Raw genomic sequence first — 27,507 nt, forward strand, 5'->3', positions numbered from 1 at the left:
ATGAGAAAATAGACAGTTGGGACAGCTGGCTTGGAAATGGTACCCAAAGTGAAAAGGAAGAAAAGAAAAAAAGGGAAGTGAGATAAAGAGCAGAAAAAAACAAAAAAAAATAAAATCATCAGTAAGTGCTTTCCCCTACCTCTTCTTATTCAGTGGATACACAGGCCTGGAGAAGAGCTCTGCTCTAGAGCTTATCAGGTCAGCCTCCCTCCAATGGCTTTACTGGCTTCTGATGAGGTTGAACTTTCAGATCTCTCTCCTCCTAACAATAATGACCATTGCAGCAGTTCTTCAGGACTCACCAAGAATAAAACCCCACCGTGCTATGCATCATGCAAACAAATATTTCCAACAAAGATTTTTACACAATTATAAAATGGGAAAATAGTCTCATAACGTTCCACACCATATCTGTTGCTTCAGCACCTGAAATCCAGGCCTGACCAAAGGCAGAGGAACGAACTTGTGCTTGAGGTCTTATGCTGTGGGTAGAGCTGCCCAGGGAATTGTGCAGGGCACAAAATAAAATGCAGCTGTGACAGTCTCTCCACTCACCAAACTGCGATCCACGTAAAGGAAAAGGCCCTCAGCAGTTAACTCGACCATACAGGCCTTGAAAAGCCTATTTAACCTGGCATCACAATCCCAACAGCTTGCACACACTGCAAGGTAATACAAAGCAGGTTCTTCAGTAATACCATGGAGGAAAAGGCTTTCAAGAGACTAGAAAATATTTATGTGTCAATCTCCCTAACCGGCAAGAACAAATCAAAACCTAAGATAGAGCTGATGAGATTTTAGAGAAATTCTTGATATGCCATGAAACCTTGTGTAAGTTAGAATATGTATTACTATGAATTAAAGATGCCCTTGGGTATTCTTATTTCCAGATGAGTCACTGCCTCACAGCACAGCAACCTCTTGTGGAGACCTCACAGGAAATCATGTTACATCTTGGGGGAAACAAAAAAAAAAAGGTTGATGAAATTACAGCATGTCACTGTGGAACAACGCCTCAGCCAGATCTAATCAGAGAACTGGAATAAAAGTGTTCAGTATAGAAAAAGTTAGCGATTAGACTGATCCTTGAGTCAAGAAAAAGTCTAGCAGATGAGAACAGAGAACAAAATCAATTCACACTGCACAGAACAAAAAAATAGTCTGCTGGAGACCACAAGATCTAGAGTGGCTAATATGCACTCATAGTGATGTTTCTTTTGTACAACAGAACAGGTTAGGAAGTGAAAGAAGAAAGGAAAGCTGGAAACAAAAAGCTAAATTGTAGCACAAAATACAACTAATTTTTACCCAACATCTTCATTGCAAGTTGTAAAACACTCCGCTACTAGAGAGTCAATCACAACCTAAGGGAACAATAAAAAGATTTGCAGCGCGATAAATGGAGAGGAAATGGCTTAGGAAGGAGAGTGAAAAAGACTTGGGAAAAGAAAATCCAACCCTGCTGAACACCACAAGGTCAGTTTGGAGGTACAAAGCAATATTGTAGCATGAGCTAAAAAAGTAGCATTACAGCAGCTGATGGCACCTGGAGCATTCATTTCAGTGAGCAAACCCAGGTTTGATTTTACAGCTCAGAAGGGACATGACAAGCACCTAGAACCAGAACTTGCCAGGAACTGGTAGGCCTGCTCTCTCCAAGATTCACCTCCAGCATACACGGGATGTAACAGGACCAACAGTGTAAAGAAAGAGCTTCTTGAATTCATTTGTTTAGCTGTCATACATATTTGATACCGAAATCAAAAATCCCATCTTTTCACTTTAATATCCTTTTCCAAACCCCTTCTTTTCTATCTGCATGGACACAGCCCATTGTAAACCTTTTCCATACCATGCAACTTGCTCTCTTCATCAGCATTCCCTGCTGCCTCCTCCTGATGAGGGCTGCCACGCAGCAGCACTGATTGCTTGTAGGCAGCTTTCCAGTTGTCAGCACGAAGCAATTGCTTATTAGATGGACAGGGGGAAACTGAAAACACATGGGCAGCAGTATTTATCACAGCAATGAAGAGCTTTGCAAAAAAAGAGGCAAGGTGGTATAAGAGGAGGAACTCTACCAGGCCTGAAGGATGTCAGTGCCCAGGTGAGACAAGTGCAATCAGTTCCATGCAATGGCTGGATTCACAGAGAAACCTTCTTTAAGCTTGATCTTTAACCTGCATGTGAGCTTGGTTTCCATGATCAGCAGGGAGCAATAAAGACCAAGGAGCTGCTGGATCAAGCATCTCTTGATGCTTTTACCTATGTCTTTTGGCTTAGGTCATTGGTACTACAGAGCACCAGAGCTCAGAAAATGACTTCTGCAGAGGAAACACAGAGCAGGATTGAGCACCTAGTACTCTTGCAGACACTTAAGGTCTGTATAGAGTTTAATGAATGTAATGAGGCAAAGAACAGTGCTTTTCCTCTAGGGAGTTGAGCAGCCCCACATCTGCCAGGTCCATGTAAAACTGCAGCGCAGGCAATTTTTCTTTCTCGAATCCATAAGCAGTTTTCAACTGGCAGGAAGACACCAGGCATTCAGTGGTTATTTAAGTATAGGTGTTCAGTGGTTAATTAACTAATTGAAGGGCATCATACTCCTGCACAAATGCCTGCTATTTAATTTAACAATCTGTCACCTTTACAGAAGATTTCCTGCTGTGGAAGCTAGGTCAGCTTCCTGGGGACAGGCTGTTGTTATAATCACATCCTCGTAGCCTACAATACTACCAGCACCCAGACCAGTAGCAATATTTATTAATTCAGCCTTAAGAATAAGAAGGGAAAGAAGAGAACTGCAAACTACACAAATGGTCAAACAAATCATGTTTGGGATATCAGGGAAATACCCTCAGTAGGATGCTTTGCATATCTTTAGGCTGCCTCTCCTCCACCTTCTTGTACAATATCCTATCAGTGAGAATAAATTGGTTCTGATTACTTGCTGAAAATAGAAGACATCAATAAAAGTCACTTCCAACCTCTTTAACAACTTCATAATGCAAAAAGGGTGCTGTTCCATTACCAACTCTTGCAATCTGCACTCTCCCAGATAAACCCCGAAGACACAGGTGGTGTGCTCCTGTGAGATATCAACGTAAGTGAGCCTCACCATCCCACTCATACTGTGCACCAGAGCCTCTGTGAATAACTCAGCAGAGCATCATGGCCTTCATGACCACAAGAGCCATGTGTACAGCCAGAGATCTGGCTCCTCACACTCCTCATCCGCATCTGAGCAGTTCTGCCTACTTTTACAATAACAGGGATATTTTTCCTGCTGATTTCTCACCATAAGAAGGGAACAGGTTTCATTAAAATCAAAGGTATTACTTAGCCCTGTAATCACTATTGGATATTAAGAGAAGAGAGAAAGGCAGTCAGTTTGTGTATCTGAAATCATTAAGCACCTAAAGCTGCATGCAGACACGGAGATATATGCTTTATATTTTGGTTCCTCAATACCTTTAAAAACCTGGCTTTTTTCCCTTGAGCACCCAGCAGAAAACTGGCCTCCGTCTCCATTTTTTGTAATCTCATTTGCAGCAGCCATCTGACATCCTGGTGCCCAGCAGTGATATTAATCATTGAAACACTCTTCTCTTCCCTCAGCGCCTCATAACCCCAGAATTCGTTATTTAAAAAGACTGGATCTCAGAGAGCAGTTGACAAAACACAGTTCTTAGAGCCATAGGAGCATCAGCCTGAAACGCTGCTACAACCTTTTCTCCTTCCTGCCCTAGAAAAAAATAAGAATGGAGGAGGATAATAAGTGCAATGTTGCTGGGGGGGGGGAAGTCTATTTGCCTGGAAGCAGCAGGGCAATTTGTGAACACGATTATACAGCTGGGACACTTCTACTACTAAAGCTCTCTAAGGGACGGGATCATGGGGCACGTCACCTGGCCTCCAAACCATATCTGCTTAGCTTTATGAATTTCTTATAGCTTTCAGCCCAAGGCTAAGAATAATCTGAGGCAGATTTTTCACTAAGAATGTATATTAAGTGTTTCGGGGCTAGAAAGTAACAAGATCAAGCAGTTTGAGTGAGGAGTCTCTGGCAAAACTGCAATCTTACACAGCAAATAACATTTTACTTTCAGAGGAAAGCACCATTAGTCTTGAACTCAAAGGAGGGGTTGGGGGGGGAAGTCTCTATTGCTGTCATCTGTCAGACCAAATTTTGGTTTTGTCATGTGAGTTAGTAATTCCTACCAGAAATAAAATCACAGAAATCAATAGGACCATCAACTGAACACAGCAGTATTCAATGCAGGTAAGAAAAAGCTGAACTAACCCTAGAAATCTGGTCAGAGAAAGCCTGACCCTGCTCAACTTAGAATCCCTAACCTGTTACCTTTAAGCTAAGGTCTCACTCCACAACAACAACATTGTCATTTGTCAGTTCATCTGCTGTGATGCTGCTGTGTGCTTTCAGCAACAGCCACTACAAGAAACATGAATTTTTCATTATGGGTGAAGCCACATGGAGTTAGTTCAAACACACATAAGACTGTATTATCATCAGCAGTCAGCTGACACGATAATTTGACCATGCATCAGGGGCCTAAATTTTAACCAGAACAATATAAAGAATGCTAATAAATACAGGCAGATGCAGCAAACCAACATTATGGTTCTTAATTCAAGATGCCATCAAGGAAACATGAGAAATTCTAGGTTTGGGGCTTTTTGTCTTTTAATGAGACCATCATACAGTGACATGAAAGTGAAAATGTGGGAATGTACACACAAAAGAATTATGATTCAGATCTCTAATGGTGGATTCCGTGGGATGGTTTCCAGTGAATATAATGATAGAGATTATCATCCGGTCCAACTCCCTCCTCACTGTAAGGCCAGTATTTGCATGCTTATTAAAAAGCAGAAGATTGAGAAAGAGAAGGATTGACCAAAGGAAAGAAAACAAAAGGGAAATTAATGAAGCAGAAGCAGAAGAAAGGAGACAAGAAGACTACAGAATAGCACAATTCTGAATTCTCACAGTGATACTAAAATAGACTTTACAGACTACAACTGCTGCTTGAAAGATACAGAATATAGGCAGGGGAATAGACGGTGGATGGTGAAACAGCCAGATTAATGCTAGGGCAACAAAAAAACAAGTAGCCTTTGAAGAGGAAGTGAAAAAACAAGACTTCAAACTGTCCTCCATTTTATCCCATAGGTAAACTCAGAATGCACCTCTGGTAATAAATCCTACCTGCCTGCCAGGTGCTACACTTGTCTAGACCTAGAGCCAGAGTCATATAAACTCTCTTGGATGGATGATAAGGGAAAGGACTCCAAGGAACTCCACATCAGACATATTTTCCACTGACACCTCACACTTTTTTGCTCTTGCTTACACCAAAACGGAATGTGTCTGCATCTCTGCAATGAGTGCCCACTTGGCACCACTTGCAAAAAGCAAAGATGGGGTTTTGCTGCACCCGATCCCACATCAGTTCTGTTACATTTTCTCTTTAGAAAGACTGAAAACAACTCTAACAGTAAAAACAAATATTTCATTAGCAGACATTTGCTGAGGCAAATGCTTCATTTGTGTCATCTTACCTTAAGCTGTAATGGAGTCCTGCCTGCATCTATTTCAGGGAACAAAGCAATTCAGCAAAACAAAAGGAAAGAAAAATTCTGTATGACCTCAAAACTATAGGACACTGAAGTGGTGGTGAAGACACACCTCATGCTGAAATTCATCAGGGTTCAAGATCACTCTTTTACTAAGGGACCCACTTAGGGAATCTCTGGAATGCTCTAAACTAGTCTTAGGTTCTGGCCAAAGCTTTCCTTTCTAATGGCACACTGGTCCCTCTGCTGCTAAACTGGTCACTTGACAGTCTCTAGAAGGATGCTGTTGTTCATGGTATTTGATGTTTCCCGATGCCCTGCCCCGGCTACTTCAAACTAGATTTAGTTTGTAAACCCAAGTAGCAGCAGAAGTGCTCCTGTCATTAAGTGAGATTTGGTGAAAGTTTCTGCTAACAGTTTCCATGTAAAGCTCCGGCACAGCAAGGCTGAGAAAAACAAGTGCAAGTTTTCTTCCAGATCTGGTGAGCAAGACAGCAAGCACCATGCACTGTGGGTTATTCTACACATCACTTTAAAGAGAGGTGTGCCATCTGTTCTGTCCTCTAATTACAAAATATAAACCGAACATAACTCATAACTGAATCATAAAAAGCTATGGAAGATATAAATTCATGGAGAAAGCTCTTTACTTAACGCAGAAAACATCTGCAAGTTTTTTTCTTCTGTCATCCTTCAGGCAGCAATCTTGGGAAAATGAAGGAAGGAGGATGTTCTCCAGGCCACTGCCAAACATGTTTGTAGCAAACCTGGATGAGTCCCCCGGTGGCTTCACTTTACGTCATATATGTCGCAGGGATGCTTTTGCATTAATTTATCTGCCTGTAGAGAATTGGAGTATTACTATAATATAATAAAAGGGGTACAGAGCCACATTAGTCTAAGTATGTAACTGAGGCATGACTGGAAGAAAAAGTATCTGTTTATTGGAGAGATTGATAAAGCTAGGAAAAAAATAGTTTTTGGCAATGTGATTCCCTCATTTGGGACCCACATTAAAAAATACTTTTTTTTTTTTTTTTTCCCTTTCATCTATATTCTATTATAAGACTGCAGTATTTTAGTTTGCTGAGCAACACAGTCTTCACCAACATGGGAACACAGATATGAGCAGCTGAAGACAACACCAGTGTTTCTTAAAAGCTGGCAGTCCTTGCACGACCTGGAGCTTCACAGACATGCAGCATTTTGCTCAATCATGAACTCGTTGCCTTACCAAATGAATGTGCCTAATTGCTGCTTCCTGAATAGATGTCTATCAGTGATATTTAACGAAAGCACGGATTTGGGAAAGGAGGCGGCAAATGTAAAGAAATGTCTTTGGTTTTTGCAGTGTCAAATAAAACCACTGCTCAAACACATTTAAATACCCAGCATCTTTCACTCTGACTGAGCACGTTTAGTGAAACCACAGCCGATGGCAGCTGAAGTCTGACAGAGTAAAGCATGGGCAAATGCCCACACAGCCTAGCTATCTCACACATAAAGAACTACAACATTTCAGTGGTGACCCCTATTACAAAAGCTGGAGTGATGACCAAACACGTGCTGTTCCGACCTGTTGTGGGCAGGTACCTGACTCAGGTTCCCCAGACACGTGGGTTTTATAATAAATCAGAAACCTGAACACACTGAAGGTGAGTAACTAATGATACCAACAGAAGGATGTTTGTGCCAGATAACCAGTTGCCTTGTATGCCAGAAAAACAGGCGGTCATTAAGAGGTCAATAAAAGTCTTCCTCCCACAGCCAAGGGCTCACTTCTAAAGGCCAAGTTGGCCACGAGTTTGAATGGTTTACGGGTAGAGGGTTCTGTTTGCCAAAGCGTTCCCTACTGCACAATGTCAAAGAAAACACAACTTGTAAAATTCAGAGTCAATAATCAAGAGATAACCGCAGACAGGATTACCCACGGCTGAAGTTCAAGATCAATTAGAGCAAAAAGACACATTTTTGATGCTTTCAGGATGTTGGAGGTCTTGAACTTAGAAGAAAAAAAAAAAAAAAAGGGAGAAAAAGAAATGCCAAAAAGGTGTAAGTTCAGAAATAGAAGCAATAAGGTCCTGTTTATCAATATGAGAAACTCAAGTGCTGAAATAGATGAGTCTGAATACCTGGCAGTGTAAGAGGGCTTTGACAAAAGAGGCACTTCCTGAGCATGGCAGAGTGACAAAAATCAATGTGATGCTATTCGGGAAGGACAGAACAGGTCATGACCACTGGGAAGGTCGCTCTAACTGAAAGATCCCTGTAACCTAATGAGATAACATTATTGACTGAACAGAGGGAACTGTATCTTCTAAATTACAGAGTCATACAGGCTTCAAGCATAGGACTGTCTGTCTTTAGAAAAGTTATTATTTTAATGTCCAGAGCTACACATGAAAAAAAAAAAAAGGAAAACCACTAACGAATGCCTGATTTTATTTGAGTCTGCAGAGCTTCTTACACTGGTTTTACTGCAACCAACACACCATGCCTATACATAGTTTGAGCATCCTCAGATAAGACAACCATATCTGGGATGATTGCCCATTTCAGGTTCTCTGCACCTTCTCCTGAAGCATCTGGCAATGGCTTTGCCAAGCTGCTTGTCTGATCAAGCACAGCAATGCTTGTGCAATGAAAAATAAATGTCAAGTAAATGAAAGGAAAAAGGCTGAAGATACAATTATCGTGCATTCTGAACAATCACACAATGAAAATCATAAAAATAAAACCATCTAAAGGAAATGTTTGAAACAACTTGTGTGGATGAAGAAAAGAACAACATTCAGATGGGCGACCACTTCTGCAAAGGCAGTAGCAAACCTTTTCTAGGACCTTTTTCCTGAAGAAGAAAAGAAGTTGAATCAACCAGGAAAATGCTGGGAAAAGAAGGAAGCAAGGTGAATCAGAGGAGCAAGCAGGCATCCGAGCAGACTGCAGAAGCAGCACTTGTTCTGCTCAGAGATCTGCTGTGAGGAGAATCACCTGCAGCCAAGTGCTGTGATAAGTACTGATGATGAAATGTTTGGAAACGATAAATAAGAAGGGTGCTATGTAAGGCAAACAGACGAAAACGACCCTCTCCATTCATGAAGGATCTGTACAAATTCTCACACAGGTCCCCAGCCCACCTGCCCTCCCCTCACCGCCTCAATACACACCTATGTACACGAGATCTCTGTGCTGTTCAAAACTTACAGCAAAGAGTGCGGGACAGTGGACCCAACTCTAGCAACCCCAGCTGGTGACAATTTCTCAGTGATCAACAGTTGCATAATCCATGCAATTAATAGAGCAGAGTTTAGTTTACAATCCAGATCAGACATTGCTAAAAGGAGCAGGAGTAGTGCTACAGTGGAACTGGCATGTTTGTTTAACCCTTGAAGACAAGATGGATAGCTTTCACAACCAAGTGACCCTAAGTTTCTAATATTTATACAAATTCTCACAGGAGCAGCCCCAGGAACATCACCAACTTATTCAGCTTGCAGAAAAACTGAGCATCTTGCAGCCTGATAATGCTAAATGGATGCCCCATCCCTGGAGGCATTCAAGGCCACGCTGGATGTGGCTCTTGGCAGCCTGGTCTGGTGGTTGGAGACCCTGCACATAGCAGGAGAGTTGAACCTAGATGATCACTGTGGTCCTTTTCAACCCAGGCCATCCTATGATTCTATGGTTCGATGATAAATGCTGCCAAAAAGATCAGAATCAAGTAGTTGTTAAAGACTAGTACTAAGCACAACAGCACTGTCCCTGGCCCTGTGTCGCACACTCCTCCTCTGAAACTCTCAATTCCAAGTGGGAGCAGCAGGGCCGGTTTTCCAAATAAATGTTCCATTTTGACATTCACTGTTTCTGTAAAGCTGCTTTCCGTTTTATGAATTTGGTCGAATACCTCATGACTAAACATTTTTAATAGCATATTCAGCACTGCCTCAGACCAAAATTAAACTCTCCCAGTTGTACAATCCTTCTGTCAGGTTTATAGATAGCAGATCAGAGGGAACTGTTTAAAACTTAGCATCAAAGGTAATTAAAAAAATAAAAAGACTGCCACGTATAAACAATATCTAGATCACTGCACAAACTCTCTGGAGTGTCAAGGGCAGCCATAAAGTTCAAGCCAATAATACAACTTCCTGCTTAATTAATATCATTTTCAAAAGAAGCAGACAGCAAGTCTCAATAGGGCCTCCCAGAAGAGCACGCCTACCAATTACACAGACAAACAAGTGGGCAGTAGCAGACCTAAGAGGCAATTCATTAGCAGCATTTCCTTGGTGATAAAACCCAGCTGGGGATACAAAGGCCCCCGGGTTCAATGGCCCTGACTTCTGAAGACACAGGGAAAGTATAAAAAATAAGAAAAGAGAAAAATCCCTGACAGTACCACCTACAGACCTGCAACGTTCATCTGAAGAATGAACCTACCTGCCTGTAAATGCACAGGTGACTTCAGAGACTCAGCAAGTTGACAACAGAGGCAGGAAGAGCAAAAGAAAGGCCAAACCCCAATGCAGGGGTTTGTTGGGGGGATACATGGATGTCTTCAGCAATGCTCAGAGATGCGGTGAAGTATTTCCCCTCTTCAGGTCATTTTGCACAATAGTAGATTCGTTTTTTTTTCCTCAGATTATAAATAAGAAAAACACCTAAATTATTCAAGGTAAAGAAGCAAAAATGTACTGCAGCTGGTTTGTAAGCCAAGCCTATTTTGCAGTCTTCCCAATAAACTCCCAGTAAGAGGTGCAGCAGTAGTCACAGAGGTGGAAGCCCATCAATGAATGCAATCAAGAGGTTATTACTGTTACGAAAGCCCTCTATTTTGCTTTGTTATTGTCAAAACTTAGCTCACTTAGAAAAAGGAATTTGATCAGACACCTAGGAGAAGAGCACCTCAGACTACTGAAAACTACTTCAGCCACCTGCCTGGCACATAAATCTTGGATTATATGACACCACACGTGACATGGCTCAGTCCTGACATTTACTAAGAGAATCATGAGTCTGAAAGGTGAGAGGTGTGCACTTATTTTCCTGGATCCATCTCACACAAATGTCTTTTTCAAGGGCAAAGCTCTTCCTATCCTCTGTAGATACACATTTGATGCACATCTGAAGTTTTAGCTGAAGAAACAGACTTGGAATAAAACTTCAAAAGAACTAAAAGATGTTCAGCTGTAATGGAAATTCATTGGGAAGCGGACAATTAAGGACCAGCAGGGGTTTTTTTGAACACCACCGGGTTCAGAATTGCCATTATTCCAACACCATCCAGTACAGGTGACTCAGTCACTCCCAACCATATATACTATATAGTAACATACAGCCAACACATATGAAGGTCCATATTGCACTAAAACACCCAGGCTCTTCAAATAGCCCCTTAATCCCTTCTCTTTTTCCTTCCCCCTATGTTAGATATCTAACTATACTCTTTCAGTGAAAGAGACCTAAAGCAATTGACAGAGACCTAAAGAATTTGACAGCGTTTTTGTACTCCTGGCACACCTGTTAAGCACCTAACAGCCTGGAATGGCTGCTGCAACTAGGTAATTCAGTTGGTAAAGAGATGTTGTTTTCCAAAAGGTTAAAACTATCACTCTGCTGAATAATTACATATTTTACCTACAACATTTTATTTAAGTCCTGGTTTCTAATTTTCAGAAGCAAGGTAAACTAAAATTCTACAAGTAAAGCTATTCCTTAAAAATATTGCCACATTTCTACTCAAGCCTCCTTTTAAAGTAATGTGTGTATTTGCCCCATTTTACAGCTTCATACCTGCTCAGAGGCAGACAAAATGCTTTACCAGCAAGGGAGCAGAGCATCAGGTCCTGCAGCACCAGCAAACACAGAGCCCTTGGCTGAGCTCTCCATGTTCATTTTAAAGCAAATCTATAGGGAAAAAAAAGTACTTCCTTTGATGATATTGCTTTAGTGCTCAAGTGGTTTTCTGAGCACAAAAATATTTATTTCTCTGTCTGGGGTACTGTTTTCAATTGAATGATACAGAGAAATTGTTTAATTTTTTTTTTTTTTTTTTTATCTCCAGTAATGAATGTTGGAGAGAATCATTTATTTTTATCAAAAAGAGTTTGAAATATAAATCCACTATAACTAAACAGCCCAGTCTGAGGATTCCTTCCCCAACAGATAACCAGCTACAAAAAAAATCTACTGAGACATTCTATGCCATGACTGCAGCAAAGTAATTTTTTCCTTGTATATCTGTTTTTATATACACAGTGTCTCAGCAACAGTGTCACAGAACTCCCATCTCTTATCTTACACAATTTATTTTGAGGAAATTGATCTGATTTTCTCTTAATATCCCTTAACATTCATGTAATTTGATGCATATCTTTCCCCGTGGAACAAAATAAGCCCATATACACCTACTGTTCTGGTGTATCATTATAACATAGCTTCCAACTTGATATATCTGGAAGTCCCACAGCTGTCACTTGTTACTGCAAATTTTAAGAGAAGTAGGCTCTTGTTAGCCAAAATTGAACACCCACTCACAAAAACTCCGTTATCTCACTTGTACAAACACGCATGCAGCGTTGAAACTGTTTGGATACAACAAATGATTCTGCATGCTGCACAGAAGTACATCTGGGTTGAACAGCTTCTCTTTCCTGAAATGGCAACAAAAATCGCTTCCTATATAGCTCTGCATTTAAAAAAAAAACCCAAAAACATCTACTTTTCCTGCTCAGGACGAAGCCAGGAGCAGCAGGATTTAATTGTCACAAAAAAGTTTCTGAAAACCTTTCAGAAGGCTCTGAACATCCCACAACATGCATCCAAACTTTTGATAACTTTGCAGAAGCTTCTTGTTGTGCCTTTTATACAGCCCAGCTTTACCCTATGGATCCTGCTTCCTTGTATGCTGAAAAATGCCTCATTCCACACTACCTGCACATACCTCTCTTGATGCAAATACCAGTGCTAGCATGAGTGGGGCTCCCAGCAACCCATCCTATTGAAGAGCTCTGAGAATGCTTTATCTGCCAATACCACCAAATGGCTGACATGAGGACATGTGCAGATTTGTGCCTTACTTTTTCTTTTTAATGGCACAGCAGTCAACAAAACATGCGATGACCAAGTACCTCTCAGCAGGATGTTTGTGGGGAAAACCAAGCAAAGAAGATGCTGATGCAGGGCACGACAGAAGAGCAGATTGGAACTGGAACTCATAGCCATCTTTACTGAAATGCCGCTGGTCAAGGAATTAAATTGAGGAATGCTCCAAATCTGTTCTCACACAACTTCTTATCACCTGCCCTTCCCCTGTCCCCTGACAGCTTTAATCGTTTCCTACAAACCTCATGGGCTCTTTCCCACTGTTTGCCCCGATGAAGAGAGCAGAACAAGCCACATCCCCGCTGACCCACAGCAGCCCCTGCAAGAGAAACTATGGCCTGTGGGCATGTGGCTCGGGACCTGCAGGCCAGACAGCCCAAGGCAGCACACAGGGACAAGCTTTAACACCACCGGAGCCCTCTGCCATCGCCTCGCATAGCAGCAGCCACAAAACCTGTGCAGCAGAGCCCATGGAGAGCTGAGGTTTAAAGGTTTGCATCTAATTAACATGCCACAGCTATTTGGAGACCAGCTGTGCCCCTGCAGCTTCCCCACTTTATGAGCAGTGTGTAGAAGTAACGGTTAAAGCATTTGGCAGTGGAGTGGGAGCTTCATTTGGGCACAGAGCAAGACAGGGTGTAACTGCAGAGAAAACCAAAATCAAACTACTCTTGCCTGCAGTGCTGGGTATGCGAGCAACCTGCTGTGCAGTCAGAAAAAAAGGGTTAAATCGGGCTGCTGTTTACAGAAAATGGACCTGTTTGGTAATGCAGTTGAAGATTTGACACCTCTATCGAGCTACTGAAGTGATACATACTAGTTAATGATATCTTTGATGAGAAAAAATGGCTGTTTTACAGAGCGTAATGGGGGTTGATGCCTCTAACTTGCTGAGCAACCTAACAGCTCCTATTATACAGCAGCCAGCAAAGTGTGTGCCAAGTCCCCAGCCCACAGCCATCGTGTGGCCGCAGAGTACTTCTGCTTTTACAGATGGGATAAAAAAGAAAAATCCTCAACATGTGACCGGGGTGACAAAATTAACAGAGCATTGCCAGCTAGGATGAAATGAGGTGCTGCAATAAGGATTAACTTGCTAAGCAAAGGGAAGCAATGCAGAAGCAGGTATGTGTGGGATCAGATGGGACTCTGGAGCATCAGGGGCTGGCTGAGATCTCACCAGCAGGATGATTACAGAAGCTGTAAAATCCTCATGAGAAGAAAAAGCACAACTGTAGAAGCAGAGCAACAAGACTAAGTACATGCAATTTCAAGGAGAACGTGCCAGAGAATTTCAGATTTCCAAGTGAGTGAGTCCTGTTTCGGAGTCCCTAAAAGATTGGGTACAAGTGCCCAGTACAAAGGACAACATATCTATACACATGCACTCTTCCAACCGGTGGCAGTGAGATTTAAAATGAAGGGTCTTCTGCTGGTTTCATAACTTCACATGAGAATTCTCAAGTTACTTAAAGGAATGAAGTTGCAAAAGGGAGCAGCACTCCTAACGCACGCATAGGGAAATCCACCCTGTTATTACCAGGAAGGTGACATGCAACTGTAAGCAACTTGTGCTAAAAATACTAAGCAGGGAATTGAATAGGATATGCGTTATACTGGAGAGTGAGATTTCAGCTATATTGACAAAGCATTAAGCATTTCCAGGCACCAGGCTCTAAATAACAGGTCACTGCAAGCTTTGGTAGAGCAAGAGGACTCCTAGAGGAAAGCAGCCACTTCGGCTACCTGAACCACAGCAGTAATATATACCTCCAGGTTTGGCTTTCAGAAAGAAGGAGCACCAGGAAGGCAGCAGCCTTACTAGAGTACTGCTGAGTGCTCCATGCTGCAGCACACCAACCAAGATGTAAATGTGCATCCCTTATCACTTCTGTCACCAGCAGAGGATGACAAGGACACCAAAGACTGCAAGACATAATCAGCGTGTTCTCCACAGTACAAACTACATCCCATCACTGACGTGAAACAACAAGATGTGGAACAACAACAAACCTAAAATGAGCTCATATTGATTCTAATACATGCAGCCACAATGAATGGACTCACACTCACACAAATTGTTCCTGCTTTTCTCTGCACTGAAAGACCAGCCAACAAACTCTTGAGGTTGACCCCTTGTTTTCACCAGGCTCTTACTGCCTGATGTTTGAATCAGAAAAGCACTTATTGCAGTACAAGAGTGAGAAAGTCTTGTGGATGGGGGTCATGGATAAATAAACACTAAAATGACAACTGATTTTTCATGCCCAAAGATGCCTCGGCACATCCTTTGGGAGCGGCATCACTTGTATGCAGACAATTTCTGGGTTTTATATTTTAGTTTGCAAAGTCATTCTAAAACAGGCAAGCATGCTGCATGAATACAGCAAGGACCGAGCAGATGGTGGATGTGTTAAAAACTCTGGCCTTCAAGGATGGGAGCTCGTAACAGATTGCAAGTGGCAGTGGAACTCAATTCAAGTCCAGAGTTCCAATTGTTCCGTTGAAGAAAATGGTATCAAACATGTCATCTCTGCTCCCCTCCGTGCTGCCACAAATGGATTAGTGAAAAGATTTATCCAGACATGTAAGTAAACAATTTGTGCTGCAACCCAAGATAAATGCTGCTTGCAAAAAAGAGTACAAATTTTCTATTGGCCAACACGAAGGCAGCCCATACTTTTACAAACCTGACAGGTGCAATGTGGTGCATGGAATGTAACTTAAGGTCAATTTTTAGTAGGGATTTCAGAAATAAGTAGTGTATGAAAACGGCCATGAATCAGCACATCCAAAAGCATAGTTCCACAATGATTTTTTTCTTAAAAATGCTACTGGAAGACAACAAACATTTCTTTTGGATGCTAAAATGGTTCCACAATAATTTGCAGAATTATCTGTTTTATACAAAAGCTATAAATCCATCTCACTCAGTACATGCCTTCACCATGGCCAATGGTGAAATATCGTGTAGACAGCAAGGCCAAAACAACCAGCAGTTAAAAAAAGGAGCTCTCCTGCAGGTCTTGTTGGGCACTGTGCAATTGAGTTGCTTACTAGGAGAAGCCCATGCCATCCATTCCAGAAATGACTGAATGCAATCCTCTGGCCCTTTAATCCTATAGATAAGAGAAGCGATCCCTACTCATCTTAAAAACGTACGGAATGGAAACAACTACAATAAACAAATAAATTAAACTAATAAAATCCCTTTTTATTAGTGACATTTTACATGCTAAGAAAAAAATATATCTGTGTTCATATACCAGAGTGAATTGTGTTCATTTTTTTAAATGTAGTGAAGCAATCCAAGTAGGACGTTTGGCACTTCAGCTGACATCAGCCAAAAAAGCAAGTTGTTTTTGTGTAGCACTCGGCCTGGAAATCCTTCCAATATGGTTTTACTTTCCAGAATGATCAAACATCCACCTCATGTTCTCCGGCAGTTCAGGAGCCCGACAAGGAATCTCTACCTTTTCCTCCTCTCTAGTGAAGGAGGAGTTATTGTCCTTCAAAGTGAAAGTGAGGAAACAAACCACTCTCCTTTGCTTTGCCTGACTCCATTCTGCCTCTTTGGATCCGCTGCTGTCTGACCTTGCTGTGGAGTTGCTTTTCTTAAGCCTTGGAGGCTAGGAGGAAACTGCCAGCAAGTTACACCTCCAGCAGGGGAGGAAATAATACCAGCAGAAGCATGTTTTGCCATTGCAGCCTACAGAAGCCCTCTGAACACAAGGAGCTTTCTTGGCACAAGCACAGCTTTGCAGGTGGAACTGCAGTTCACGCGACGGCTTTGTAATCCCACTGTAGGCCTGCCATGCAGCCATTCATTAAGGCAATGAGATTTTTGCCCCTAAGTGCTAAGCCTGTTTTAAATAAGAGACTTAAGTTCTTTAATTCTGAGTATTGCACCTCGCGCCAGCTGTTTGATCGCTAAAGTTGGCAACTGCAACAAAGAAAAGCCATGGAGGGAAAAGAAAGTAAACTTCATACAAAAATAAAAAAAATAAAGCACAAACTGCCATCTGCATGTAAGACAGGTGGCTGCTTGGTTTTCCTGACCCCACAGCAGAGCTTTGCTTCTTTCCAGACTAAATCCTATAAAAGCATGAGGTGCTGGAGGAGGAAGAACATGAAATTAGCAGCACGCACATTGAACGTGTACAATAAACAAAATCAGCACTAGTGAATCACTGCTTTGTTTTCTCATGGCCCTCATATAGCATTTACCAGAATCAGCGCTGAAAGTTCAGAAAGAAATTTACAATATACAGCTGGAGGGAAGTGGGGAGCTTTAGTCACCAGGATTTGCTGGTCTGGACTCAAGCCACCCTGATGTGTATGGCTCAGAGGGACTCCAAGAATAAGGTGACACAATAATGGCTGCTGCTGCACTATTCTGAGAGCAACTGAGAAGAAACAAAGGTACCATGGTTAAGGAAAGAACAAAGAGGGCTATAAGAGCAGTCTGGAAAACCAAGCAGAAAAAAAATCCTGAACTTCTTGAAAGCCTCTGTATGAAAACTTACAAGACCAGGTCATTCTGGTCCTTTGTCCTTGGACATCAACCTTCTGCCTCGCCTAAATTACCACTTAAAGCATACGGCATCCTTAGAGCAAGTCTCAGTAGCATCCTGCTAAATTATAAGCCTCTGCATGCATTCACACTTGAAGCAGGTTGGGAGGGTTTTCTGGAGGGTGTTAGTTTTTCTATGGAAGACAGATTTAAGATGCGTTAGAGTATGACAGTCTAATTACAGACTGCAGTTTCAATTTCATTTGCTTCTGTTGCATCCTGTGACGGTTAAACATTTCCTGGAGAAACAATTACAGGACAGTACTAAGAAACACAATTTACTGACTCCAATCTTCAGGAGTATGCAGATTTCATTCCATGCAGCTCCCCATTTCATTCTGACCTAGTAGTGCTCTCTTCATACTATTAATAGTCCAGAGAAGTGTCTGTACATATCTTAAACATATATTTTATATTATTCATACAATGACTTTTGTGGATTTGCTATCTTAAGTAAAAGTTAGATTCTAAATAAATAAATTGCATAGCAGTATCAATACATAGTTAATACATTAATTAATTTAATTCATTTAATCATGATTAATTGTGTTTGAAATAGCAGTGTCTGGAAACTGAGAACGATGGTAATGATCTCATCTGCCTTTTGCTTTACTCTATAGCTCAGAGTATTGGCTGGAACAGATTTAACATTAGTCACTGTCCAGAGGAGGGAATAACATTTGCAGCCCTTTCACTCATTGCTTTAAAATGCCAGTTTCTCTACAACTATAACGTGTCATATCCTGGGGCTTTATCCATTGCTGGGTTTCTACGGCTTTGTACTAAGTCTGAATTAGATGGTGGATAGACTGGACTGCAAATCTTACAAGTCCAGGCGCTTAGCCCTTACCAATACTTGTGGCCAAAAAACACATCAGTATGTCTGCAAAGCCAAAGCTACCCTTAGTCATGAGCAACGGAAGCAGAAGCTGGCCCACAATGGGCAGTTTGAAGGTGGTATCTAATATACAACTTTAAGGCTCTTTTTTTTTTCCTACTCTGTTAAGAGCCTTCCTAATCTGGTTTCCTAGGGGAAAGAAGATTATGAAATTGAACTGTTGGCTGTATCTCACAAATAACTAGCAAGTCCATTTGTCATTGCCAGCCTGATTTGACAGATACACACCCTTTCAAAGTCACTGACTTCCCAAAGTTGATGAGAAGATATGCATTTAGGCAGTGAATGTCTTAGCAGTGCCTTCACTGGGAGATAAAGCATGATCCCCAACCCCTATTAGACATCAGAATCTACGCAGAAAAGAGACAGTATGAATAGCACTGCTATGGAAAAAGCTCTAATTGCTGCTCATATAAATCAGACACCAGGTAATACAATCATCTCTCTCTCACTTCTATCAGTTCACAGTTCTCAACAGTTCTGCTTCTCACGGCACTGCCATTTTTTGAAGTCTGTAATTCCCATATCAAATGAGTTTCCTATCTTTAAAAGCAATGCTCCTTAAAATACATCCTTGGAGAGCCTTCACGAAGTCAGAGGCAGAGATAAGATGTCAGTCAGAGACTGAGCAGTTCCTGGAGGAGGTAAATAACAAAGGAGAATCAGCTGCTGGGAGGTAGGTAGAGAAAATGGCATTCTGGGGTAAACCTCCCACATATTCAATGTATAGGAGTAAAGCCTGTGCTGCTGTTCAATTACGTTTTTATTTGTCACAGGCTATCACAACAAGACACACAAATGCCAAAACACCCCTCTGCCTCAAACCACCAGCCACACCTGACCAGGAGTGCTCAAGGACCAACCAGTGCTCCATGGGGTAGTTTCAGACCAAGTTCCTTCTTCCTGCTGCTGGGAGTACATGCTGCCCTGCACGCTGTTCTGCTGTTACAGCCCTCCAGATATCATCAGCATACACACAGTTCTTACATCAGATATCCACGAACACTCGAAGCACAAGGACAGAAAACAATGCCATTAATGAGGGACTTCTCGCTTTCATTTCTCCTCTTCCTTTCCTATGGCATACAAGTAATAAAGCTGGGCTGCTGGCAATAGTGCTACTGCACCAGGCCAGCAGCACACATTTGTACAGAACCTTCACAAACCATCAAACAGCTGCAAAGCCAGAGCAAGAGCCCTGCAGTTCATCACTGGAGCCACATCAAATAGGTTCTTGGGGTTTGTTTCCTACACAAATACTAGTCCATACTAGGCACATTCTCACATGCCTTCTACCACTTTGGATCTGCAGCATCTCAAGATTGGATCAGTTGAGAATTTTCTAGGGACTGAATGGTAAAACAAAGCAGCAAACAATGAGCACCTCAAAACAATAAACGCCTTGCATCATCTCTTATAGCAGTTAGGTGGAAAGTAAAGCTTCAGCTGCTCTGTGCTCAGTGGTCTGCAGACCCTACAGGTCTTCAAGCCAGAGGAACACATTTCCTTGCCTCCTGGAGACCTTACCTGCTGGAACGGGAGGATCCCTTTGCTCACCATTTTCAAGACTTGGACTTCCTCATAGTGCATACAACTCTACTATATTTTAACAATGGAAAGGAGACATGAGACATAGAAATGAGAAACGATATATTTCAAACTTCCTTGCCTGCTGTCATTTTATTGCTGTCTCCTCTGTATATGCCAATCTTCCTACAACAGAGCTTTGAAAAATCTTGTGCTTTACTGAATTTCTCTATTAGTCTAGAGTATTATCTGAAGAGTCAGATATAGGCATTCAGTTCTTTGATGGACAAATTGCTTCCAATTTAGCTGGTCTTCTCCAGCACAGAATTTCTAAGGAGAACAAGCACCACTGGAAACATCAATCAGTGCAGTTCAGCGCATTGCCTTTTTGAGTCTTGGCAGTTTGGGAGTTACAAGTCAAAGAAAGTAGGAATGCTGGCATAAACCAAGAGGGATTAAGGAGATGACATTTTTCTTTCTATAGCACTCTCACAGCCCTTAGGAAATAACTTACCTCTTTTTACCAAATTTTTTTTTTTTCTAAAAAGAGGAGGCAAGCAGAACCTTGGATTATAAGCACAATAAAAGTACAATTCGCTTTAGTGACTGTCATAAAGAATGTCTGGATGTTTGGAGGACAGAATGTGAGGAAAAAAGATGTTCTTCCTCAAGTATTTCACAGTGAAATACAAATATTTCATTATGAAATAAAAGCATTCTGCTTTGAGATCATCTAATGCTGTCTTTAGTCCCAGCAGCTTTAGCAATTCAACAACAACAAAAAAAAGGAAGTTTATAGCAATGAATGAATCGAGCAACTCTCCTGTATCAGGTGACAAAAGTCATCCTCAGAGCTTGCAAAGTAGAGCAGTGATACAAGGATGGCAGCTCTGCATCTGGCAGGACTCCAGCCTCTGAATGGCAATTCCCATTGTAACAGCAATGCTGCTGGCTAATAACGTCTTGTCCACATTCTCATAGCCCAGGGTAGCTACAAATGCACTGTCCCTTAATTTCTGCAGGACTCTTTGCAGAGAAGACAGCTATTCTTGGACAGATTCAGCACCAACACTGAGAAGGCACCTCAGCCTCTGACATTCATGAAAGAGCTCTGTGTTGCCTTCAACAGCCAAAAAGGGGAGGAGAAATTTGTTCTACTTTCACAGTTATATGACAGCCTGTAAAAGTTTTACAACGTGAGTGCAGCACCTAATCCAATAAAGCTTGCCAGGAACATTTAAAAATCAAGGGCTCTGGGATTTTGTTTCATATAGGATCACCAGATTTATAATGAAGGATCATCTCAGAAACACAGAGTCAGTCCTGTTGGAGTTGCACAGGACTGAGGTCTATTCTTCCATCCCACTGCAGAAAAGACAGTTGGTAGTGCTGGGAAATCATAGAATGGCCTGGGTTGAAAAGGGCTGTAATGATTATCTAGTTTCTAGATCCCTGCTATGTGCAGGGTCGCCAACCACCAGACCAGGCTGCCCAGAGCCACATCCAGCCTGGCCTTGAATGCCTCTAGGGATGGGGCATCCACAGCCTCCTTGGGCAACCTGCTCCAGTGTGTCACCACCCTCTGTGTGAAACAGGCTATGAAGATGCACGAAATGGGCTGGAGTTAATGAATGGGAACAGGAAAAAGAAAATAGAAGTATGCTTTGTGAAGAAAATCAAAGCATTTTGCCAGAACAGAATAAAAATCAGGAGCAATCTGTAAAAGGCATTTAATTCATTTAATGTAATGGCTGTGCTTTATGCATGGAAATAACCACAGCTTTTATTTGGAGCATGAAAGAAGTAATTTCTCTTCTTACTTTCCATTGATTGTTACTACCCAGCTACCTAGAGAAGGGTAAAGGGGGAAGCAGGATAAAACAGCAAAACTTCTTTGGTAAGCGTGTAAGCAAAGAGCAATCCCGTGTTCTGGCAGAGCTGCTTCTCCCTTAATTGCATAGAAAGTAAAAGCTGACAGATAACTGACATCAACTTGAAAAACAACAACAGCATCATCAATCTGTAATCGTTCCAAGACTTTTGATCATTAAAAATAGACTCCTTCTCTTCTTTTACAAAAGACAAGTCAGCTTAAACTAATACTTTTAAAAATAATCTCTTCCCAGTTGCTTTCTCCAGTGTGAGAAGGTAAAAAGCTGTGTCTATTATAACTACACGCTGTGCAAACCTCATTTAGACATGATCATCATCAATCACTCCTGCTGTGCAGGTAGCATGTGAGAGGGAAGCAAACCACTGATCGTGCTGCAGTATTTGACACCACCCACTCGTTTCCCTGCTTGTACACTTCGGTTCAGGGAGAAGCCAGTTCACACGTGGTCATCCTCTCTTTTTGGGACTTCTGTCTTTTCTCTCCCTTCAGGCATTTGAGAATAGCTTTGATAGTTTCAGGGGAAGGAAAAACCTTTCTTTCTCTCTTAAAAGATTAAGGCTCCCCTACTGAACAGCATGCCAGAGATACGCTACCATGTGTGATCTTCCTTCTGTAAATACGCACACATTACTCACAGCAGCACCTTTTCACATCACACGCGTATGCTTCAGTGGAAGATGAATATTGTAAAAGAAATCAGAATGCAGTGAACATCCTTTGTGGCTGTGCCACGCACAGTCCTGAAAAGAGCTATTCACACCACCATCCGAGTGCATTTCTCCAGCACACACTTCAGCTAGCTGGCAGTTATAATCCTGACTGGGGACAAGGCTTAAAAGAGCATGAAAACTAGGTGGACTAGGTGGTTTTTTTTGCCTTTTTCAGAAGGCTCTGGAGTAAGGCAGAATAAGTATTAGATGATTTTTAGAAACCAGAAGCAACCAGAAAGACAGACAACAGCCTCATCAACATGCATACAGAGGATTAAAGAGAGCAGCCTCCTTGTACTGCACAACTCTGCACAACTCCTTGTACTGCACAACTGTGCCAATTCAGCAGACTTGTGTTACTTTATCACACTGAGCTCCTTGGCATGACTCGGGCCAGCAGAAGTTGCCCACGCCTTGTGTTTCCTGATGCACCAGCACTGCAGCATGCCTGCTTTTAAATAGCCGTACAGCAGCGCACGCTAGAGAACAGCTTCTTCAATCTCACACAGCCCTCCACAACCCTCTGACAATTTCTGAGAGCACAGCGCATCAATAACCACGACGTGGTGACATCCATCTGCAACCATCCCCCCCCCCCTCTGAAGTGTCAGGATAGAGGGCTGTCACTTTGCAACACCCCCATCTCCCTTAGCATGTTAATGAACCTCTGTGCTCTGTGGAGGGGTGAGATGTTCTAAGGCACCTCCCAGGTACCTCGCAGCAGACTCCCAAATCTGGATGGGCAGTTTTCTGTGCTAGAACTCTCTTCCCTCTCTGAACAATGACTCTACACCCCATTCTTACATGACAAACAGCATTTATAAGCTGCACCCCTCGCCAAGCTCCTGCAGTCTCCTTCTGCAGCTTGCACTCCTGTTTGTGGCAGTGAAGCACCCGACCACCCTGCTACTGACAGCCACTTCATTTATCACAACAGTGACGTAGCGCTGCACGCTTGTATGTTCCATCACGGTGCCCTGCTGACACACGCACACCTCACGCTGAGTTGATGAGCTCCCGTCACAGAGCTGCAGCCCCAGTAGAAGTGAGGTTTTTCTCCACTTCTCAGAGCCACGTGGCAATGCCAGGGCCCATTGCTGGATAGGACAGAGAGCAGATGCCTGGAGATTTCAGATACAGGCAATAGCACTGAGATGAACCAAGCGTGCCATCCCTGCTACAGTGGTAGACGTCAGCAAGCGCTCAACTTTACACTCATGAATGGCCTCAGTGACTTCTCCGAGACCATGCATGACTTTTGAGGCAAGCACATCCAAGAACAAAAGCCTGGGGCAAAACAGATGAAGAGCATGAAATGAAAGGGTGAAGAAAACACCCTCAGTAGGTCACCCACACCAATTAAGGAGGCCAAAGAAAGACTACCCCAGGCACCATCTTGCTCAACTTCCAAGTTCAAACTTTTGAGCATAAAAGCAACAAGTTTACTTTCTATCTTCGTAAATAGACAGAAATACAACCGTCTCGCAGTTTCAAACATGTACTCACCCAGAAGAGAAGGTTGAAGACAAACATTAGGTACTTGATACACTGCAGGCAGTTGTGAGCCATGCTGCACCTCTTCAGTTCTAGGAGAAAAATAAATGAGAGATCCAGGTAAAAGACAACGTACTTGTTTCCCTTGGGGGACGTGTACTTAGCCTTGGTGGCCTTAGGGCCCGGGTTGGTGTGGAATCCAAAAAAAGAGTTGCTGGCCGCCCCAAACTGGCCGCCATACATGCTGCTGTAACGACGGAAAGCGCCATTTGGGAAACTGTAATCCTTGCTGTCCAGGGATGGGCTCCGGTGGTAGGTGGACTCATCGGTGCTGGACCTGCGCATGGTGGCTCCGGCTCGTCCCGTCGCAGCTGCTGCTCTGACAACCGTCAGGTGTCGGGGGCGCGGGTAAAAGCTTTGCGGTTTCCTTTCCTCCTCCTTGCCAGCAATCCCCTACTGCTTTGCACCAGCTGTTCTTTTGTCTGCCATCCTGTCAAGGAGTTGCACGGGCTTTATGGCAGCAAAGTTGGAGAACTGGAGGCTGCTTAGCCAGGAGTTAGGGAGCGGCGTGCTTCCGCGTGAGAAAGACTTCGGCGCAAGTAACCATTCCCTCCGGCGTCACAGCGGGTCCCCCCGACCCCCCCCGTTACCAGAGAAGAAGAAAAGACAGAGAGATATACTGTACCCAAAGCAAGGGATTTTAAAAAAAGGAAGCGTGATCTCGCTCGGATCGCAAATGCCACACAACCCCCCAGCTCCACATGCCGCACGCGGAGCAGACAGCGCACGGGGCCGGCGGTTATCCCAGAGACCGGCCGGCAGCTCCCGCGGCCCCGCGCTGCCTCCGCGGCCCCCGGAGCCCCTGGGCGCGGAGCGAGGCAGTGCGGAGCGCGGAGCCCGGAGCTCCGCCCCGCAACGCTGCTCCTCCCGCTGCTGGGCGCGGAGCTCCGGCCGCGGCCCCGCCTCGCCCTGCCCGGGCGGCTCCGGTCCCACCCGAGGCTCCGTGCGGGCCCGGCCGGGCTGGGGGTCCGGCGCTGCCGCGGCTTTAAAGGGCAGAGAAGTAATCGCGGTGGAAACGGAGCTCTTGCATCGAAGCATCGTGCCAGCCTCAGCACAGATAGGCACAGACGAGAGATTAATTAAGAACAAATTAGCAAAAGTGAACTGAGCTGGGTTTGCACTTCGCCCTTGCAAGCCACCCTCTAATTCTGTTAATTTACAAAAAGCAAAGCCGGAGCCTAATTATTTCCTTTCATTTCCTCCTCTAAAGACACGGCACGAACCTCGTGCGAGCTTCGGGACTGAGCGCAGAGTCGGGCTGATGCCTCCCGGGCCATCTGTTCCAGCAACTCTGGCCGACTCCTAACGTGTCTGCCTTTCATTTCCCTACCCCTAAGCACAGCGATTTCGGCGCCACGATGGAGAGATTTCCTGCCTCCCTGCCCCGCAAGCAAGGAGGTGTCCCCAGCTCGGAGCCTCCCGCCCTGGGGCACAAAGCCGGCCCTGAGCAAGCAGCTGTTCTCCGCCCAAGCTTCCCATGCACTCTTTGTGCTTCCAATGGCAGTCTGCCACCAGCCTTCCTCTCTGCACAGTCCTGGACTGGTCTGGCAATGCAATATAAAAGTAATTCAACTTTTTTCTCTGTTCCCTATCAGCATACGCACAAATTTGTCTATTAGATGGTGAAAATTGAACACGACTCTATGGAGATTATGTTGAAACAAAGTCAGGTCACGTAATCACTATTTAACAAGGGTGCCCACTGTATTGCAAGCATGTAACAAACTCCAACTTGGCATATTTACTGTCAACTTTGTATCTAAAAGTTCGTGAGCAGCTCGCTTTTAAAGCTATCTGGGTAAGAGAAAAGGTAGGAATCACTCAGCTTGACATTATGGTAGGAAAACAACAATTCCCAAGTAAATCCAATCCTTAACGTACGTGGAATACCCTGTAAAGCCAGGATGTGGGGTGAGACAAGGAGTTTCCAAATGCTGCTTCTAAATGAAGTGGGGTTCTTCGGATGGATGCAGAAAAATGCCCGCAGTAAGCAGGGCTCCTGCATGGCCATAATGGCACATTTCCCTCTGCCTCCTTCCACCAGCAATACTGAGCACACTGCACTGAATTGACAACTTTTTAAGGACACTTCAGTACAGAATTCAGCCCTCGAGTTGTTGCTGTTCTTCTTGCTCACTCTAATATCAGCACGTTAAAAGGGGCAGGGACGTGCTGGCACCAAAGGTTAAGCCCTTGCAGGCACATAACCTTTTGGTAGCTTGAGCCTAAAATCCCAGCCTGGGCCTTGTGACTTCTGTTCACCTCTGTTTTCCATCCACTTACCCTTTCACTGGTTGCATCTGTGTATTCCCATCCTGGGGCCAATCCATATCGATTCCTCAACACAAGAAGCAAAGCACTGCGCAGCCTCACCAGCACAGCTTAATGTGCATTGATTTTGGTGGCACACTACCATGTGTGCTGTAACAGCTCTACTTCTTTCCCTGTTACACCTCAAAACCTTCCCCAGCTCTTTCCCAGTGGCACACAGTGTTTCTGGACCCAAACCACCACCTATTTTCACACCACTTTGGATCAGGCTTTTATTTTACCCACTGAATGCTGCTTTCCCTTTCTGCTCCACCATCTCACTGTCACACATGCAAACTCCGTCCCCTTCAGGTCGCACTAATGCAGCTACTGGGTCACCTCCTCATTAATTTAGTCCTCATTAGTCCTTAATGGTTGCACTTGCTTTCCCTAATGCTTCCTGTCACTGTCTTCAAAACTCTGTACCCGCTCCAGCCCTGCAATGAGACAACCCACTCAGCAGCCTGCTCCTGAGCATCCCATAAAAGCTGTAAAGAAGAGAGCCATAAAATAAAATAAATTCTGCTAGAAATGACTACTAAAATATACCGTGTTAATGCAGGGTATGTGCCTGGCAGCCAGCGCTGTTCTGCAACAAGGGGGGGGCTGCAAAAGCATGCACAAGAGGTTATATTCACTCCCAATAGTTTCAGTAAACAAAACAGCTAAGATTAAACGTTTCTGTGAAAGGGGGAAAGCACTGGGGTTACAGCATCACAATCAGAAGGGCGACCACTTTAGTAATTCACTCCAAATGGTTAATTCTTGCTTTCTTGTACGTACAGAGATCACCATGGAAAAGCACTAATCGAAACCATTTGCAGCTGCCTGTCCCCTTCAGCAACATGCCCAGCGAACAATCCCTTCTCTTTTTTGGCTCCTGCCCAACACGCTCTTAACACTCCAGCAGCTACTGCTTGGTTAGGTTCAATTCAGCAACAGAGGCTTTATAAAAAACGTGCATCTTCCAAAGACTAATGGAAACAGCTCCTCTTCTGACCTGAGGGTGAACCAAAGTTCAGGGCCAGGCTGGCGGTGCTGGCGAAGAGAATAACACACTCCTGATGGAGCCCTTCATTTGTTTGCTTTCCTAGATCCTTTTTGCATGGATGCAGAGCTGAGAGGGAATCTCACCTACATCCCTCAATATCTGAAGGAAGAGTGCAAGGAGGACAGAGGAGGTTCTGCTCAGTGGTACCCAGTGCTAAGACAAGAGGCATTTGATACAAACCGACATGCAGGAGGTTCCCTCTGACCATCAGGCAACACTTCTGTGCTGTGTGGATGCAGAGTGCTGGCACAGATTTCCCAGAGAGTCTGTGGGATCTCCTCCTTGGAGATC

The 27,507-nt window shown here is 43.5% G+C and overlaps 1 protein-coding gene across 8 annotated transcripts in view; it reads right to left on the minus strand.

The window, feature by feature from the left end:
* TSPAN4 (tetraspanin 4) overlaps nucleotides 1–27,507 on the minus strand; it is a 392,906-nt gene that overhangs the window by 155,972 nt on the left and 209,427 nt on the right. For 5 of the 8 annotated variants that reach the window (XM_031609001.2, XM_090140643.1, XM_090140642.1 and 2 more), the window contains one exon: nucleotides 23,808–23,887. The exons of 1 other annotated variant lie outside the window; for it this stretch is intronic. In XM_031609001.2, coding sequence (XP_031464861.1) covers nucleotides 23,808–23,870 — 63 coding nt within the window. In that variant the 5' untranslated portion in view covers nucleotides 23,871–23,887. Of the gene's footprint in view, nucleotides 1–23,807; nucleotides 24,673–27,507 lie in introns of those variants that run through there. 2 more of the 8 variants (XM_031609000.2, XM_090140645.1) reach the window with 2 other exon arrangements.

This window comes from Phasianus colchicus, chromosome 5, assembly GCF_987193195.1.
Source record: "Phasianus colchicus chromosome 5, bPhaCol1.hap1.1, whole genome shotgun sequence".
In the NCBI taxonomy this organism is placed as follows: Eukaryota; Metazoa; Chordata; class Aves; order Galliformes; family Phasianidae; genus Phasianus; species Phasianus colchicus.